The sequence below is a fragment of the Eriocheir sinensis genome, chromosome 59 (assembly GCF_024679095.1).
Source record: "Eriocheir sinensis breed Jianghai 21 chromosome 59, ASM2467909v1, whole genome shotgun sequence".
Taxonomy (NCBI): domain Eukaryota; kingdom Metazoa; phylum Arthropoda; class Malacostraca; order Decapoda; family Varunidae; genus Eriocheir; species Eriocheir sinensis.
This window is the reverse complement of record NC_066567.1, coordinates 9,985,768-10,002,085: the sequence shown is the minus strand read 5'-3', so window position 1 is coordinate 10,002,085 and position 16,318 is coordinate 9,985,768. Positions and strand designations below refer to the sequence as shown.

Here is a 16,318-nt window from a genome sequence, read left to right as displayed (position 1 = left end):
TGTTGTGTTGAAAGGGGTTTGAGGGGTGTTGAGAGAGTAAGAGTGAGAGAGAATGTGTTGTTGTGTTGCATGGTGAGGTGTTGAGGGTTCTTTGGAGGGTGAATGTGGAGGGTAAGAATGAGGAGAAATGTGTTATGTTGTGTTGTGTAGATTTGAAGGGTGTTGAGGGGTAAAGAAGACAGTTTAACATACTACCTACCCAGATGACTAAAGAGAGTATTTCAATAAGTCAGGCCAGGTTAGGATATAAGTCTGTATTCTTAAGCGTCTCAGATGGACTGTTTTGCAATCCCAGTGATAGTTTTACACGACTTCTGCACCTTGAACGGGGAAAACACCCATGAAAACCCGGTTAATCTTCTCTGTGGGCTTTGATAATAGCCGTAACATGAATCAGATACGTTTACGAATGTGGAAGTTAGATAAGTCATGCTAGGTTAGGGTACAGACTAAATAGGTAGACCCAGAACCCTTGAAAACCCGGCTAATCTTCTCTGTTATGGAAGTTAGATAAGTTAGGTTAGGTTAGGGTATTGACTGAAAAGGTTAGGTTAGGTACCCAGATAGCCATGACCCTGAGTTTATATATTCTTCCACAGGTCCAGGAGTTCGACACACCAGCGTCCCTCATGAGCAAAGAAGGGTCACTATTCCGGGAGATGCTGGGTGCCATGGGAGTGACCACAGTCGAACAAATGCTGGCGCTCACCTAGTACCCCATACCTCTTAAGTAAGGCATTCACAGCTCCAGTGATATTGCGTGTAAGGTATTTTTGTCATCCCATTGCGTACGTACATTCTCTAGGCTTAACTACGCTATAAATATGGATGTACAAAGGGTTGAGTCCTTCCGAGTACGAGTTCGTGTCTCCAAGTGTGATTCTGCTTTCGAGGGTGTCAAAAATGATGTCATTCTATAGCATACACATGTTTTCCTAGGCTCAAATACATGATGGATGATACGTATGTGTGGTAATTCTCATTTGGGGTATAGGGAAGGATTGGTTTGTGTTTTGTGTAGCTGCTTTATCCCGAAATCTAGTTGAGTTTGCCTTTCATCTGCCGGGAAGAGAACGTAAGCTAAGGTGAGGAAGGACCTGTAGCGATATGAGAGTGTTAGTTGCTGCTGTATCCTGAAATCTAGTTGAGTTTGCCCTTCATCTGCCGGGGAGAGAACGTAAGCTAAGGTGAGGGAGAACGTGTAGCACTGTGAGAGTGTGTTGGGAATTGCTGCTGTATCCTGAAATCTAGTTGAGTTTGCCCTTCATCTGCCGGGAAGAGAACGTAAGCTAAGGAGGGAGGATGTACCGCTGTGAGAGAGTGTCGGGAGTTGCCCTGTATCCTGAAATCTAGTTGAGTTTGCCCTTCATCTGCCAGGAAGAGAATGTAAGCTAAGGAGGGAGGATGTACCGCTGTGAGAGTGTCGGGAGTTGTCCTGTATCCTGAAATCTAGTTGAGTTTGCCCTTCATCTGCCGGGAGAGAACGTAAGCTAAGGTGAGGAAGGACGTGTGAGAGTGTGTCAGGAGTTCGCCTATAAGAAGAATCTCTGTATATTCCCATTCAAGCTAAGTCCCATTCACAATGTGCCGACTCTGGGCCACAACAACCCAGCGATTCGGGGTATACGAGGTCTTGGGTGTGAAATGTTGATGTGAAAGGGTTGCACACGGTCGGAAATAGGTCTGTAAATGATCGCCGGATGTTGAAGGGGGCTTAAAAGTCGCTCGGTTATCATGGCCCAGAGTCAGCACAGTGTGAACGGGGCTTTAGTTGACAGTGGCATTACGTAAGGGAAAGAAGATCACAGTTATTTATGCTCGTGTTAAGTAAAGAGATGTATAGTAGGAACGGAGATATATTAGTGATCATGGAAGGTTACAATATATATGTTTAAAGAATGGGTTTTGCATATTAAAGTTAAAACTGTGAGAGGTAGCATTTTACAGTTATTTACCTCCATGTTAACTAAAGAGATGTACAGTAGGAACGGAGATATATTAATGATCATGGAAGGTTACAATATGCATGTTTAAAGAATGAGAGTGTGTCAGGAGTTTGCCTAAAAGAAGAACCTGTTAATTCCTGTTCATGTTAGTCCACAGTGGTATTATGACGAAGAATGATGATTACAGTTATTTACCTTTGTGTTAACTAAAGAGATGTACAGTAGGAACAGAGATGAATTGGTGATCGTGGACGGTTACAATATACTTGTTTAAAGAATGGATGTTTGTGCGTATTAAAGTTTAAAGTCGGGTATATTTTCAGACTGTGAGAGGTAGCATTTTACAGTTACTTACCTTCATGTTAACTAAAGAAATGTACAGTAGAAACGAAGGTAAATTATGATCATGGAAGGTTACAATATATGTGTTTAACCCCTAAAGGACCGGGGGTGGCTGTATTTTCTGTTCTGCTGGGATCGGCCTTCCCGTGCTAAACCCGGAAATTGCCTGCATTCACACACTTTCTACGCTTAACCTACATTGCACGAGTGAATAAGATAGACTTTGTAATAACCACCAAGTCTTCGTCTTTCTAAAGTCACCATCTAGAAGTCTCTACGTGCTGTGGTTACGGAGGAACAGCGAGTTGAATAGAATAGACTTTTGGGGTGAGCGCACTGGTTATAACCACCTCCGGCCCTTCTACAAAAAAGCTGCTATAGCCACCTCCGGTCCTTTAGGGGTTAAAGAATGGATGTTTGCGTTAAAGTTAAAAGTTGGGTATATTTTCAAACTGTGAGAGGTAGCATTTTAGAGTGGTACGTGAGACCTCTTGACCAATGGAGTTTATGTTTGTTAATCCAAGTGTTTTGTATCGTGTCGAGGAGTTTTATCGCACGTGAATGGCTGTATTTACTTAAGGAAGGGGAGAAGGGTTGGCTGGCCTCAAGAACAGCTTTGAATATTGCTGGCCGAAGGGAAAATAAGGATGTCAAATGAAAAAAAGAAGAATTAAGAAGAAAAAGGAGCTGGGTGATGTAGGTATAAGTCTCCATATGCGTCTGAGCTCAGTGGTCGACGTAACTTACAATTATTATTATTATCCGTGTATCCCTGAGCTCTGTGTCATGAGGTATGGTTAGTATAGGGGCTGGAGGTGTGTGTGTGTGTGTGTGTGTGTGTGTGTGTGTGTGTGTGTGTGAGTGAGTGAGTCTCTGTGTATGTGTGTGTGTGTGTGTGGCAGGGTAGTATTTTCATGATTCTCAGCAGATGTTTTGTGGCACTGACATTTGAAAGTCTAAACACTCTCCTAAAATCTATTTCTGCTTCACTAGAGGACATGAATCACTTTTTTTTCCATTTTTCATCGCATCCAATTAGTAGTATTTCCATGATTCTCAGAAGATGTCTTTTGGCACTGAAGGCATTTGAAAGTCTAAACACTCTCCTAAAACTCTATTTCGGCTTTGCTTGAGGACCGGAACCACTTTTTTAAAATTTTTCATCGTATCCGACTAGTAAATGGACGTAGTGTTAACCCCTTCAACACGAGGATGCGTATACTGCGTCCTTACGTGCGCCATACCATATCCAAGGACGTGTATACTGCGTCCTGGCTCGCTTTAGCCAGTATACGAGTTATTTCCTCTCTGTATATTTATGCCTACATCTCAAAATTATCAGATAACTTGCTTCTTTATGGGCATCATTTAATTCTGCATGTTTTCATATATAATACATATGTTGAGTTTACGGCTGAAAACTTGTCATATTCAATAACGGCATTTGACGCGCGCGGCGATCTCGGATACGGCACAGGGCGCTGTTTTGGCCCGGCCGTAGTGAAGGGGTTAAGGGAATTACGTTAGCGATAATCTCCCTCTTCTCTCATCGTTCTCTCCTTTCCTCCCAATCATGCTACCTCCCTTCTCGTTTAACCGTAATAATCTCCCTATCCTCTCTTCTCTCCCTTCCTTCCTCCCCTTATTCTTAACCATTCTTTTGTGATAGTGTCCGAGGGCATTCATGAGGAAACAATCTGTAGACCACTGGCCGTATCATGAGTCAAATCCGAGATGTTTCAGGACTCACTGTTGCCAGATTGTCGTACGCAGCCTTTGTACTTGCCGATTGCCACCCCAAATCTGTCTCCTCCACCCAAATAACTAGATCAATTTATAGTTATCGTTAAAATGGTTAATTATTGGCCGTTTCCTGGCAATAAATATGAGTCAGGAGCCGGAAAGTACAATGATCTGAGTACCACGTAAATTCAGATTCCTACAGAGTTCGCGATGGATGACACTGTTGGGACTGAACACTTCTAGGATTTGACTCGTAATACATCCCCTAAACCGAACTCTAGGGACCCAAAACTTCTCGGATTCGACTCATAACACGGCCCCATATTTTAAGGTGACCTGTGGGCTGCTACGTTAGTGTTATTGGCGTGTCAAACGGTGTAACGAGGCTGCAAGGAGGTCGACTCGCTGTGATGTTCCGCGTCCAGCCGTCATCCGCATACTCGGCCTAGTTTAAGAAGCATATTAATATATTTTTGATCAGAGAAATTATCGGTATTTATATATATTCATAGTAATGTACGAGGATATATATATACGCTATAGTAAGATATGCAAGATCGCTACGGTTATGTATTGTCTAAGGCGTTACATGTGATCTATGGGATAATGTTTGTGTGGTAGCGTCGGTCTGTGGTCGGTAGATGTAGATTTGTTAGTCCGTGGTGTTCGCTGTTGGCATTTGTGTTTCTCTAAGTACAGACGACACTCTATGTAACATGTTTTTTGAAGAATTTCCTTATGTCACATTCTTGAGCTCACCCCCTCACAGACACAAACACAAAAGAAGATGTAGTTTTGTTAGTCTCTGGTGTTCGCTGTTGGCATTTGTGTTTCTCTAAGTATAGATGACACTCTATGTAACATGTTTTTTTTTAGAATTTCCTTATGTAACGTCCTTGAGCTCACCCCCTCACAGACACAAACACAAAAGAAGATGTAGTTTTGTTCATCTCTGGTGTTCGCTGTTGGCATTTGTGTTTCCCTAAGTACAGACGACCCTCTATGTAACATGTTTTTTTTTAGAATTTCCTTATGCCATGCCCTTGAGTTTCCTCCCTCAAAAACACACAAAAACCATCCCATCTTCTCTTTTCTTATAAGTTCGGCGATGAAGAGTCCCGGAGTCATTGAGTTTAATGTTTATTCATCGTTTTAGCCACACTACGAGCCACACCTCCTCTCATAACCACACCCATGCAGCCACATCACTGAATATTAGAACTTCATCTGACGTCACATCTGCCTTACGATTTCACATAGTTAACCCTCGCCAAAGCCACATTCCATCATGGCCACATTCTTACCATCCACAACCACATCTCTGAACATCACTGCACCACATGTCACACCTCACACATTCAGCTAGACCACATCACAAACCACATTAGCAAATTTTGTATTCTCATCTCTTTCACTTTGCTGTTTTTCTGTACCGTGGCCACACCATCCCAGCCGCACCATCTACCAGCCATACCCGACCATGCTACGATTTTTAGTGTGACCGCATCATCCTGGATATTGCCTCTGAAGTGCCAGATACTTGAGACTTGTCCACACTTATCACAGTCACACCCTTTTAGACCACATCTTTGAACTGAGCCACACCAAACCACACTTGACCACATCTCTGTATCACCAGCATCTCCATGAAGTGCCACATACCTAAGACATGGCCACACTTATCACAGCCACACCCATTTAGACCACATCTTTGAACTGAGCCACACCAAACCATACCTGACCAGATCCCTGTATTACCAACACCTCCATGAATTGCCAGATACGTGAGACTTGTCCACACTTATCACAGTCACACCCATTTAGACCACATCTTTGAACTGAGCCACACCAAGCCATACCTGACCAGATCCCTGTATCACCAACACCTCCATGAAGAGCCACATACCTACAACATGGCCACACTAATCACAAACACACCCTTTTAGACCACATCTTTGAACTGAGCCACACCAAGCCATACCTGACCAGATCCCTGTATTACCAACACCTCCATGAATTGCCAGATACTTGAGACTTGTCCACACTTATCACAGTCACACCCTTTTAGACCACATCTTTTAACTGAGCCACACCAAACCATGCCTGACCACATCTCTGTATCACCAGCATCTCCATGACGTGACACATACCTAAGGCATGGCCACACTAATCACAGTCACACCCTTTTAGACCACATCTTTGAACTGAGCCACACTAAACCATACCCAGCCAGATCCCAGTACCACCAGTGTCTCCATGAAGCATCACATACCTTCAACATGGCCACACTAATCTCAGACACACCCTTTTAGACCACATCTTTGAACTGAGCCACACCAAGCCATACCTGACCAGATCCCTGTATCACCAACACCTCCATGAAGAGCCACATACCTACAACATGGCCACACTAATCTCAGACACACCCATTTAGACCACATCTTTGAATCCAAACACGCCCAGCCACACTTGACCACATCCCTGTACCACCAGTGTCTCCATGAAGCACCACATACCTAAGACATGGCCACACTTATCCCAGCCACACCCATTTAGACCACATCTTTGAAATGAGCCACACTAAACCATACTCAACCACATCCCTGTACCACCAATGTCTCCATGAAGTGCCACATACCTAGGACATGGCCACACTTATCACAGTCACACCCTTTTAGACCACATCTTTGAACTGAGCCACACTAAACCATGCCTGACCACATCTCTGTATCACCAGCATCTCCATGAAGTGCCACATACCTTCAACATGGCCCCACTAATCTCAGACACACCCATTTAGACCACATCTTTGAACTGAGCCACACCCAACCACACCCAGCCAGATCCCTATACCACCAGAGCCTCCACCTAACCATACAACCATAACCCTGAGCAAAACCACACCCAGCCACACGCCAGCCAGATCCCTGTACCACCTGCGTCTGAACCTAACCATATAACCCTGACCCAAGCCGCACCCACCCTGACCACATCACCTTTCCTCTGGCTTTCACATAGGCCTAGAGGTGACAGCTGCCTTCCGTATGACCAGCTCAGGGCCGAGTCACACTGCCATGATCAAGGGAGGGGGGGAGGGGGGGGGAAGGGGAAGCAGATTAAAGCCCGTATCCTAAGACATTTCCGCCTCTCAAGTCAACTATTCTTCCAAAGGCCCGAAAGTTGATCAGTCGGGTTCTAATGAGTGTTTCCCTAGGTTCGAGGTACAGAAGAAGGGCCGGACTACCACCAGGGCTGTTGAACTACCACCGAATAAGCCTGGAACTCCCGCAAAAGTTTGTTAAGGGGCGATTACACTGGGCGAATTTTCAGTGCATCTTCAGTCAAACCATGATTTCCGCTGGCGTGGTTTTCATATTTCCGTGTCCACGATCTTCCAAAGCTACGGTAGATTTCACTGAAGGACGACGGTATTACTCACCATCATCAGCAGCAACAATAACAAGGAACAAATGAGAACCACGCTATCGGAAATCATGGTGTGACTGAAGATCCACGGAAAATTTGCCCAGTGTAATCGCCCCTTAACAAACACACTTTTACGGGAGTTCCAGGCTTTTTTGGTACTAGCTCTATGGCCCTGGTGGTAGTTCGACCCTTCTGTACCTCGAACCTAGAAACACATTGACTAGAACCCAACTGATTAAAAATACATATATAGCCCCTTAAATGTTAAAATGTTTGAGGATATGGAGTCTAAACTAGCAACCAGTCATTGCCTACACATCCACCCACCACACGGCAGGGACACAACCCACAGACAAGTTCCTCTTACGGTGTTCTCTATATAGACCAGCATTTCCTTCTTATAACCAACGTGTCACTCTTAGGAAAACCCGCAGTAAGGCCTTGAATAGTCGGAGGTTGTGTGTGATTTCTGGGTCCTGCGTGTGATATGATATTGGCTACCAGTGAAGGCCAAATCCGTGCCAATCTCAGCGGACGGGTTAAGAATGATGGGAACAGAAAGTATGTCACTGAGAATTTGGGTAAACAAGTGTGTAGCATGTTCAAAGTGATGTGCAGGTAGTCGCTCCTTCCATACAAGAAACCGTAGTGTTGTGTGTGAGAGATTCGGGTTTTGAAAGTGAAGGAAGGATTGGACGAGCTAGAGAGGTGATTTGAATATGATTACTGGAAAAGAGAAATTAATAAAAAAATAGACAGATAAATAATAGAAAGTAATGATTAGCTCCTCTTAAAATGAAAATAAGCAAGAAGTCCTGATTTGAATATGATACCAGAACAATAAATAAGCTAAATAAGAAATGACCAAGAAATGATGGAGAAATTTTACGAGTTCCCGTCACTGTCCGTCATTATTTTGTTATGGAAAGTAGCAGATGAAACATTATCAAGTTATCAAAGTATTAAGGAAGAGTCTCATTCATCACTGTTCGTCAGGATCTCATTATGGACAGTGGTAGACCAAACACTATCAAGTCATCAGAGTATTAATGAAAAGTCTCATTCAACTGTCTTTTCACAGATGATACGTAAAATATTAATCAAGGTCAAAAGATATATAGACATGTGTGTGTGTGCATATATATATACTGTGTGGCTGCCTTCTGTTCATTCAAGGTGTTTTCCATTAGTTTCTAGGTGTGGCAGACTGGCTCAAGTGCAACGGTCCGCTCAGGTTAACGTGGTGAATAGGTTTTCGTGTGGCAGTCGTATTTTTTTATAGTGAGGAACGCCATTGGTTACGAGGACTGATTTGATGAATGAGTCTAACCTTCCTTTCTTTGCGGGTATGAGAGTGACTAGTGTGATGAAGAAGTGTGAGTGAAGTCCTTATTCTTAAACGTAACGGCACTTCAGTATACGCCTGTTTGAATAGCCTATCGTTGAAGTTTCGTGATTCAAGTGATATCTTACCCCAACTTCAGCACCATTAACGGGGAAATCGACCATGAAAACCCATTATGAAAACCTCGACATATGCCTGTATGAAAAGCCAATCGTGGAAGTCGCTGGGATTTTCATGGGCTGTTTCGTGATTCCAGTGATATCTTAACCCGACTTCAGCGCCATTAACGGGAAAATCGCCCATGAAAACCCATTATGAAAACCTCGATATACACCTGTTTGAAAAGCCCATTGTGGAAGTCGCTGGGTTTTTCATGGGCTGTTTCGTGATTCCAGTGATATCTTAACCCGACTTCTTCGCCATGAACGGGAAACTCACCCATGAAAACCCACTATGAAAACCTCGATATACACCTGTTTGAAAAGCCCATTGTGGAAGTCGCTGGGTATTTCATGGGCTGTTTCGTGATTCCAGTGATATCTTAACCCGACTTCAGCGCCATGAACGGGAAACTCACCCATGAAAACTCGGCTAATCTTCTCTGTGACCTCGGGAAATAGTCATAATGTGAGCCTGAGATATTTGCGGACATGGGCGTGAGAGTTAGTCGGAAGAACACACCTGACAGGCGGCTTAAAATAATGAAAAAAAAGGGAATGAGAAAAGAAAATGAATATGTGCATGAGTCAGTCGGAAGAACACACTTGACTGACGGCTTAATGGAAGGGAATGACAAAAGAAAAAGAAATAAGAATTAAAGAAAGGAGAAAAGACAGGCAAAGAGAAACACTGGAAGAAGGAAAGAAAAAACTAACCATGAACTGTATATACCAAGTTAAGAAATAAAAAAAAAGAAATAACAGGCATAGAGAAACACTGGAAGAAAGATAGGAAGGAAAGAACAACCGATTAACCGTATTTACCAAGTTAAGTGAGTGAACTGTTGCATTGATACGAGAGCTGGTCTGTGTGTAGTTGGTGTGTCTCTTTGAATGTCTCGGTTGATGTTTAGCGATCTCGGTTGATGGATAGTGTGTGTGTAGAGTGTTTAGGCTGGCGAGCAGGTAGACGACCCTTCCAAGAGTGTGTAATGTTGTGTGTGAGAGAGATACGGGGCTTGAAGGTAAAGGAAGGATTGGGCGAGATAGACAATTTTAAGATATGCATAGTTTCACACATGTCACGAGAAAGCCAACAAGAAGATACCCAAAAGAAGAAAGAAATAAAAGAATAAAAAAATAGTTGAAAACGTAGTAGGCTATATATAAAGTGTACGAAGAGAAAGAATGAAAAGATATCCGAAGAAAGGGAAGAAAAAATACCAAAAAGGAAGGAAGAAAGAAGCAAGAAGGGAAACAAGGTATACAAATGATGATGATGATGATGATGATGCCCTTCCATACAAGAAAATTTAATGTTTATGAGAGATTCGGGTCCTGAAAATTAAGGAAATATAAGGTCAGATGAAGTTTAGGATATGTATACTTTCCTACATGCCCAGAGAAAGGTTACAAAAAGGATATACTGATGCCCTTCTATACAAGAAAGTGTAATGTGTAAGAGATTCGGGTCCTGAAAATTAAGGAAGGATAGAGTCAGATGAAGTTTAGGATATGTTAACTTTCCTACATGCCCTGAGAAAGGTTACAAAAGGGATATACTGATGCCCTTCCATGCAAGACTGTGTAATCTTGTGTGTGTGAGAGATTCGGGTCTTGAAGGTAAAGGAAGGATTGGGTGAGAGAAAGTTTAGGATATGTTGGGTATCATGTCCGTAGAGTCTTGTCAGGAGGAAATGATGGACAGAATGAATATCTCCCATCCATCAATGCCCAGCGATGAAGATTTTAACCCGGTAGCAGCGACGGACCAAATTTGTGGCTTCACCGTGTAGCAGCGACAGGCCAAATTTGTGGCTTTACCATGTAGCAGCGACGGGCCAAATTTGTGGCTTCACCATGTAGCAGCGACAGGCCAAATTTGTGGCTTTACCGTGTAGCAGCGACGGGCCAAATTTGTGGCTTCACCATGTAGCAGCGACAGGCCAAATTTGTGGCTTCACCGTGTAGCAGCGACGGGCCTAATTTGTGGCTTTACTGTGTAGCAGCGACAGGCCAAATTTGTGGCTTTACCGTGTAGCAGCGACGGGTCAAATTTGTGGCTTTACCGTGTAGCAGCGACGGGCCAAATTTGTGGCATGATTTAAACCCCCCAAAATAGATGATGCATAAACTGATCACAAATGCGTTGATATATATTATGAAATGGTTTGCGTGAGTGATGATTTTTTCTCATTTTCTCGCTTAGAGGGGCCTTTAAGAAACATGATCCCCGCAGCTACCGGGTTAAGGCTGATCGATTGGGTGGATACATTACTTGATATCCCCATTTTAAAAGCTAAGAGGGGAATTTCATGTCCATAGAGTCTTATAAGGAGGGAATAATTGGACGGAAGGAATATCTCCGAACCATCAACGGACACCAAGATTGATTTTTTTTATTTTTTTTTTTTTTTTTTATTTTTTTTTACAGCAAAGGAGACAGCTCAAGAACGGCTTTTAAGGACGCTAACCCCCTACGCTGGACAAAGGAAAGGTGTGCCGCAGGGGTGACCGATACAAACTCATGTGTTCCGTAGACGAGCCTCCAGTTTTGGTGTACATACTCTAGCGCTGGTGTGAGATATGGAGGATGTTGTTGTGTCGGTGTTCCTTTATTTTGTGTGTTGTGATCGAGTGCTGACGACGCCATGTACGCAGGTGTTCCGGGGAGGTGTTGATTTGGTTCGCGCTGAGGCCGTGTGTTGAGTTGTCGATGGTGTTGTTTGTTGGTATTTTGATTATTATTATTATTATTATTATTATTATTATTATTATTATTATTATTATTATTATTATTATTATTATTATTATTATTATTATTATTATTTTTTTTTTTTTTTTTGGGTTATTTTGATACACTGAGTAATTTCCGGCATTATTATTGTTATTGTTATCATTATTATTATTATTATTATTATTATTATTATTATTATTATTATTATTATTATTATTATTATTATTATTATTTTTTTTTTTTTAGCGTTCCCTATTTTCCATTGCTAGATATGTAATTACGCAGGAAAATCTGAGTTAATTTCCATTTTTATAATTATTTCAATCATCATTTTTATTTTCACTTTTATTATCTTCATTATTTTTCTGCATTATTCATTTTCCATTTCTAGAGAAGTTATGATTATGCAGGAAAGTCAATCTGTGAGCTATGTTTCATTTTCTATTATTATTATCATTATTGTTATTATTACTATTATTTTTCAGTACTGTCTAATTTCCGTCGCTCGAGATGATTACGTCAGAAAATTCATATGTCGTCCAAGTCGCATTTTTCTCATCACTATCATTTTCATCACTATTTGGCATTATTCTCTATATTTCATCACTATTTGGCATTATTCTCTATATTTCATCACTATTTGGCATTATTCTCTATATTTCATCACTATTTGGCATTATTCTCTATATTTCATCACTATTTGGCATTATTCTCTATATTTCATCACTATTTGGCATTATTCTCTATATTTCATCACTCTTTGGCATTATTCTTTATCTTCCAACGCTAGAAATGTAATGCTCTTGTCGGAAACTTATACGTCATCCAAGTCGCATTTCTGTTCTCGGCCTGACGGAGGTGAAATATTTAGCTTCAGGCGCGTTTTTGCCGGAAATTTATCTGTCATCCAAGTCGCATTTCTGTTCTCGGCCTGACGGAGGTGGAATATTTAGCTGCAGGCGTCCGTACCATTATGTTGAACCTTCATAAAACGTACAAAAAGTGTCCAGATGAGCTTATGTAGTTAGTCCCACTTTGCTCACTTAACGACGCGCGGTGAATGATCTCATTAACACAACAACCGGAACACGAAACCACATTATCAAACTCGAAAGCTGAGATCGGTATTCTTATAGACGCTACCGATTCTCGCATTGACTGATTCTGACATGCCGAAAAAGATTGTTACAGTTACTCATAATCTCCATACTCTTCCAAGCTGTGTATGTGTTGCAGAAATGAACCAAGGAAGAAAGTCATTAGTTATGCATACTCTCCTTCCTGTTCCATCTCATGTATTCATTGCAGACGAACCACTCTAAGGAAAGATTCAGTTACAGTTCTGCATAATCTCCATACTCTTCCAATCTGTCTATTGCAGAAAGAACCAAAAATAGAACCAAAGTCATTAGTTCCGCATACTCTCCTTCCTGTTCCATCTCATGTATTCATTGCAGACGAACCAAACTAAGATCATTTACAGTTCATCATAATCTTCATACCCTTCCAATCTGTCTATTGCAGAAGGAACCAAAAATAGAACCAAATTCATTAGTTCCGCATACTCTCCTTTCTGTTCCATCTCGTGTATTCATTGCAGACGAACCACACTAAGAAAAAGATCATTTACAGTTCTGCATAATCTCCACACTCTTCCAATCCATCTATTGCAGAAGGACCCAAACCCAAGAAAAGACAGTCGCCAGTTCCTCATAACCTAAGAACATATCACAACTCATCGCCTGATTCTCGCATTATAAAAATCATATTAAAAAAGCAAAGTGTATGTATGTATGTATCTAGCTCACTGGGACGAGATTAAACCTAGTGAAAGATGACCTGTGCTTTATTTGACCCCTCATTCCAACTACACTGGAGAATTGGTGAGTAAGGAACTGTTGTGACTTGTATGGTATATGGGTGTGTGGTATATGGGTGTGTGGTATATGGGGTGTGTGGTATATGGGTGTGTGGTATATGGGAAGTGTGGTATAACTTTACATAATTAAACTGAAACGTTTGTGTAGTGAAACGTTTTTGTAGTGAAACGTTTGTGTAGTGAAACGTTTTTGTAGTGTGAGATGCTGGGAACAAGTGATATCCATTGAGCCCTTCACTTGTTTTTTTCACTTAATTTCTTTCCTCCTTTTTTGGCATTTCCCCCTTTCTTTAGATTTCTCTTGTTTTGATATGGAGGAAACCACTTTTATCTCTCTTTTCCTTCATCATTAATCCCAGTGCTCTATTCAGGGGGTGGGGAGTGGGTGGGGGGCATTGGACGACCCCTCCCCATCCTTTCCTTCCCCTTTCCTACGAGTCCCAACGCGTCCTAATTTTTGTCTAGTTGGCCCGTCATGAAGCTCTCGGGTAATCTGCGTTTTCTCGATCGGTTATATGAGCTTGGGTAATTACGTTTGACAGAGGAAATTGTTAGAGATACAGTTCAGAGAGAGAGAGAGAGAGAGAGAGAGAGGGGGTTAGGGGGAAGGAAGGGTGAGTCGGGTATGATTCGAGTATAAGACCGAAGCATCGAGTTCGGGTTCGGATACATGGGGGTCTCTCTCTCTCTCTCTCTCTCCACCCATCCTCAACCCTACCAAAACAAACACACAAACAAACACACAAACCAGTAACCAACCACAAAGAAAAGGGGAACAAAATAATACCAGGCAACCTCACTCTATAGTTGCCAGCTACACCGAGACTCACAGCGGCAGCCAATCAGCGTCTTTGTTATTGTCTAGTGCGGGTTGAGAGCCAATAGGAGGGCGGGATACATAAGCTTTAGGGGGGGTTCAAAAAAGAGATTCCCGTCGCATTCAAATTCCCTCAGTGTTCGCGGTGACTTGAGAGAGTGGAGGTGTTACTTTGTGTGTTGCGGTGTGTTGCTGTGTTGCCTCGTCTTCGTTGTAAGCTTCAAGGACGATATATAAGGTAAAGTACAGAAGAGAGAGAGAGAGAGAGAGAGAGAGAGAGAGAGAGAGAGAGAGAGAATGCTTAAACTGCCAATTTCCTGAAACTTTGGTAATTGATAAAGTTTTCTTACCCTCCCTTCCTCCCTCCCTTTTTCTCCCTTAATTTCTTCCTCATTCTCGCCTTCCCTTCCTTCATTCTCTCCCTTTTTATCCTTTACCCTCCCTTCCTCCCTTCCTTCCTTCTCCCTCCTCCCTTTTTCTCCCTTAATTCCTTCATCATTCTCGCCTTCATTCTCCCTTTTTATCCTTTACCCTCCCTTCCTCCCTTCCTTCCTTCTCCCTCCTCCCTTTTTCTCCCTTAATCCCTTCCTCATTCTCGCCTTCCCTTAATTCCTTCATTCTCTCCCTTTTTATCCTTTACCCTCCCTTCCTCCCTCCCTTCCTTCTCCCTCCTCCCTTTTCTCCCTTAATTCCTTCCTCATTCACGCGCCTTCCCTCCCTCTATTTCTCCCTTTTTATCCTTTACCCTCCCTTCCTCCCTCCCTTCCTTCTCCCTCCTCCCTTTTTCTCCCTTAATCCCTTCCTCATTCACGCCTCCCCTTCCTTCATTCTCTCCCTTTTTATCCTTTATCACTATCTTCATTGCTATTTAATCTTCCTTAATTTTCTTCTTTCATTTTCTTCACTTTCTTCCTTCTCCTTCTCTTTCTTCTTCCTCCTTCTTCATTCACACCCTTTCCTTTACTATTTAAATCTTCCTTTTCTCACCTTCTTTACTTCATTTCCTTTTCTCCTTTCTTCCTTCTCTTCCTCTCTTTCCCTTCCTTCCTTCATCATTTACTCATTCTCTGCTACGTCTTTTTTCCTTATCCACTCTCTTAAATATTTCTCCTTTATCTCTCCTATTTCTCTTCCTCCTCCTTCTCCTTCATTTACTCTTTTTCTGTTACTCCTTCCCTCCTTCGTTCCTTCTAATCCATCTAATTATTCATATCTTCGTTTCCTATCGTCCTCTGTTCCTCTCCTTCCCTCCTTTCCCCCCCCTCTCTCTTTAACCAACATTCACCCCCCTTCCTTATTTCTCCTCCTCCTCTCTCTCTCTCTCTCTCTCTCTCTCTCTCTCAACCTCCCTTATGTTTTCTTTTACTCGCATCTCCCGTTTTCTTTAATGGCACCCTCTTCCCGTTTTCTTCACCCGCACCTCCTTTCCGTTTTCTCTTCACTTGTATCTCTCTCCCCCTTTCCGTTCTCTCTACTTCTCCTTTCTCTCCTCCTCCTCCCTTTCTTTTCCCGCTCCCTTCCTTCCTTTCCCTCTCTCTCCCTCATGATCTTCCTTTTTGATCCCTCCCTCTCCTTCCTTTCCTCCCTCTCCCTCTTTTCCTCCTCCTCCTCCTCCTTCCTTTCCTCCCTTCTTAATGCATCGTAAATTCTGTTGACCGAAGTTTTGCGAGTACTTGTTGACTTATCGACTTCGTGTTCAACTTGGGGCCAAAACGTCGACTTAGCAAACGACTGAAACTCATAAGGACGAGAGAGAGAGAGAGAGAGAGAGAGAGAGAGAGAGAGAGAGAGAGAGAGAGAGAGAGAGAGAGAGAGAGAGAGAGAGAGACTGGCTTTTTATATATCTTTCGCTGTATTTGTATTTTTGATTTTCTTTTCAGATTTTTCAATGATTATTTATTGTGATGTCTATTTCATGCATTTGT

At 42.3% G+C, this 16,318-nt stretch overlaps 1 protein-coding gene across 7 annotated transcripts in view; it reads left to right on the top strand.

Moving 5' to 3' along the window:
* Positions 1-13,535, top strand: part of LOC126985566 (ATP-binding cassette sub-family C member 5-like) — a 110,704-nt gene extending 97,169 nt beyond the window's left edge. For 3 of the 7 annotated variants that reach the window (XM_050840713.1, XM_050840710.1, XM_050840714.1), the window contains 2 exons: positions 600-730; positions 11,395-13,535. In XM_050840713.1, coding sequence (XP_050696670.1) covers positions 600-713 — 114 coding nt within the window. In that variant the 3' untranslated portion in view covers positions 714-730; positions 11,395-13,535. The other 4 variants (XR_007738791.1, XR_007738792.1, XR_007738793.1 and 1 more) reach the window with 4 other exon arrangements.
* Positions 13,536-16,318: the final 2,783 nt, after the last annotated feature.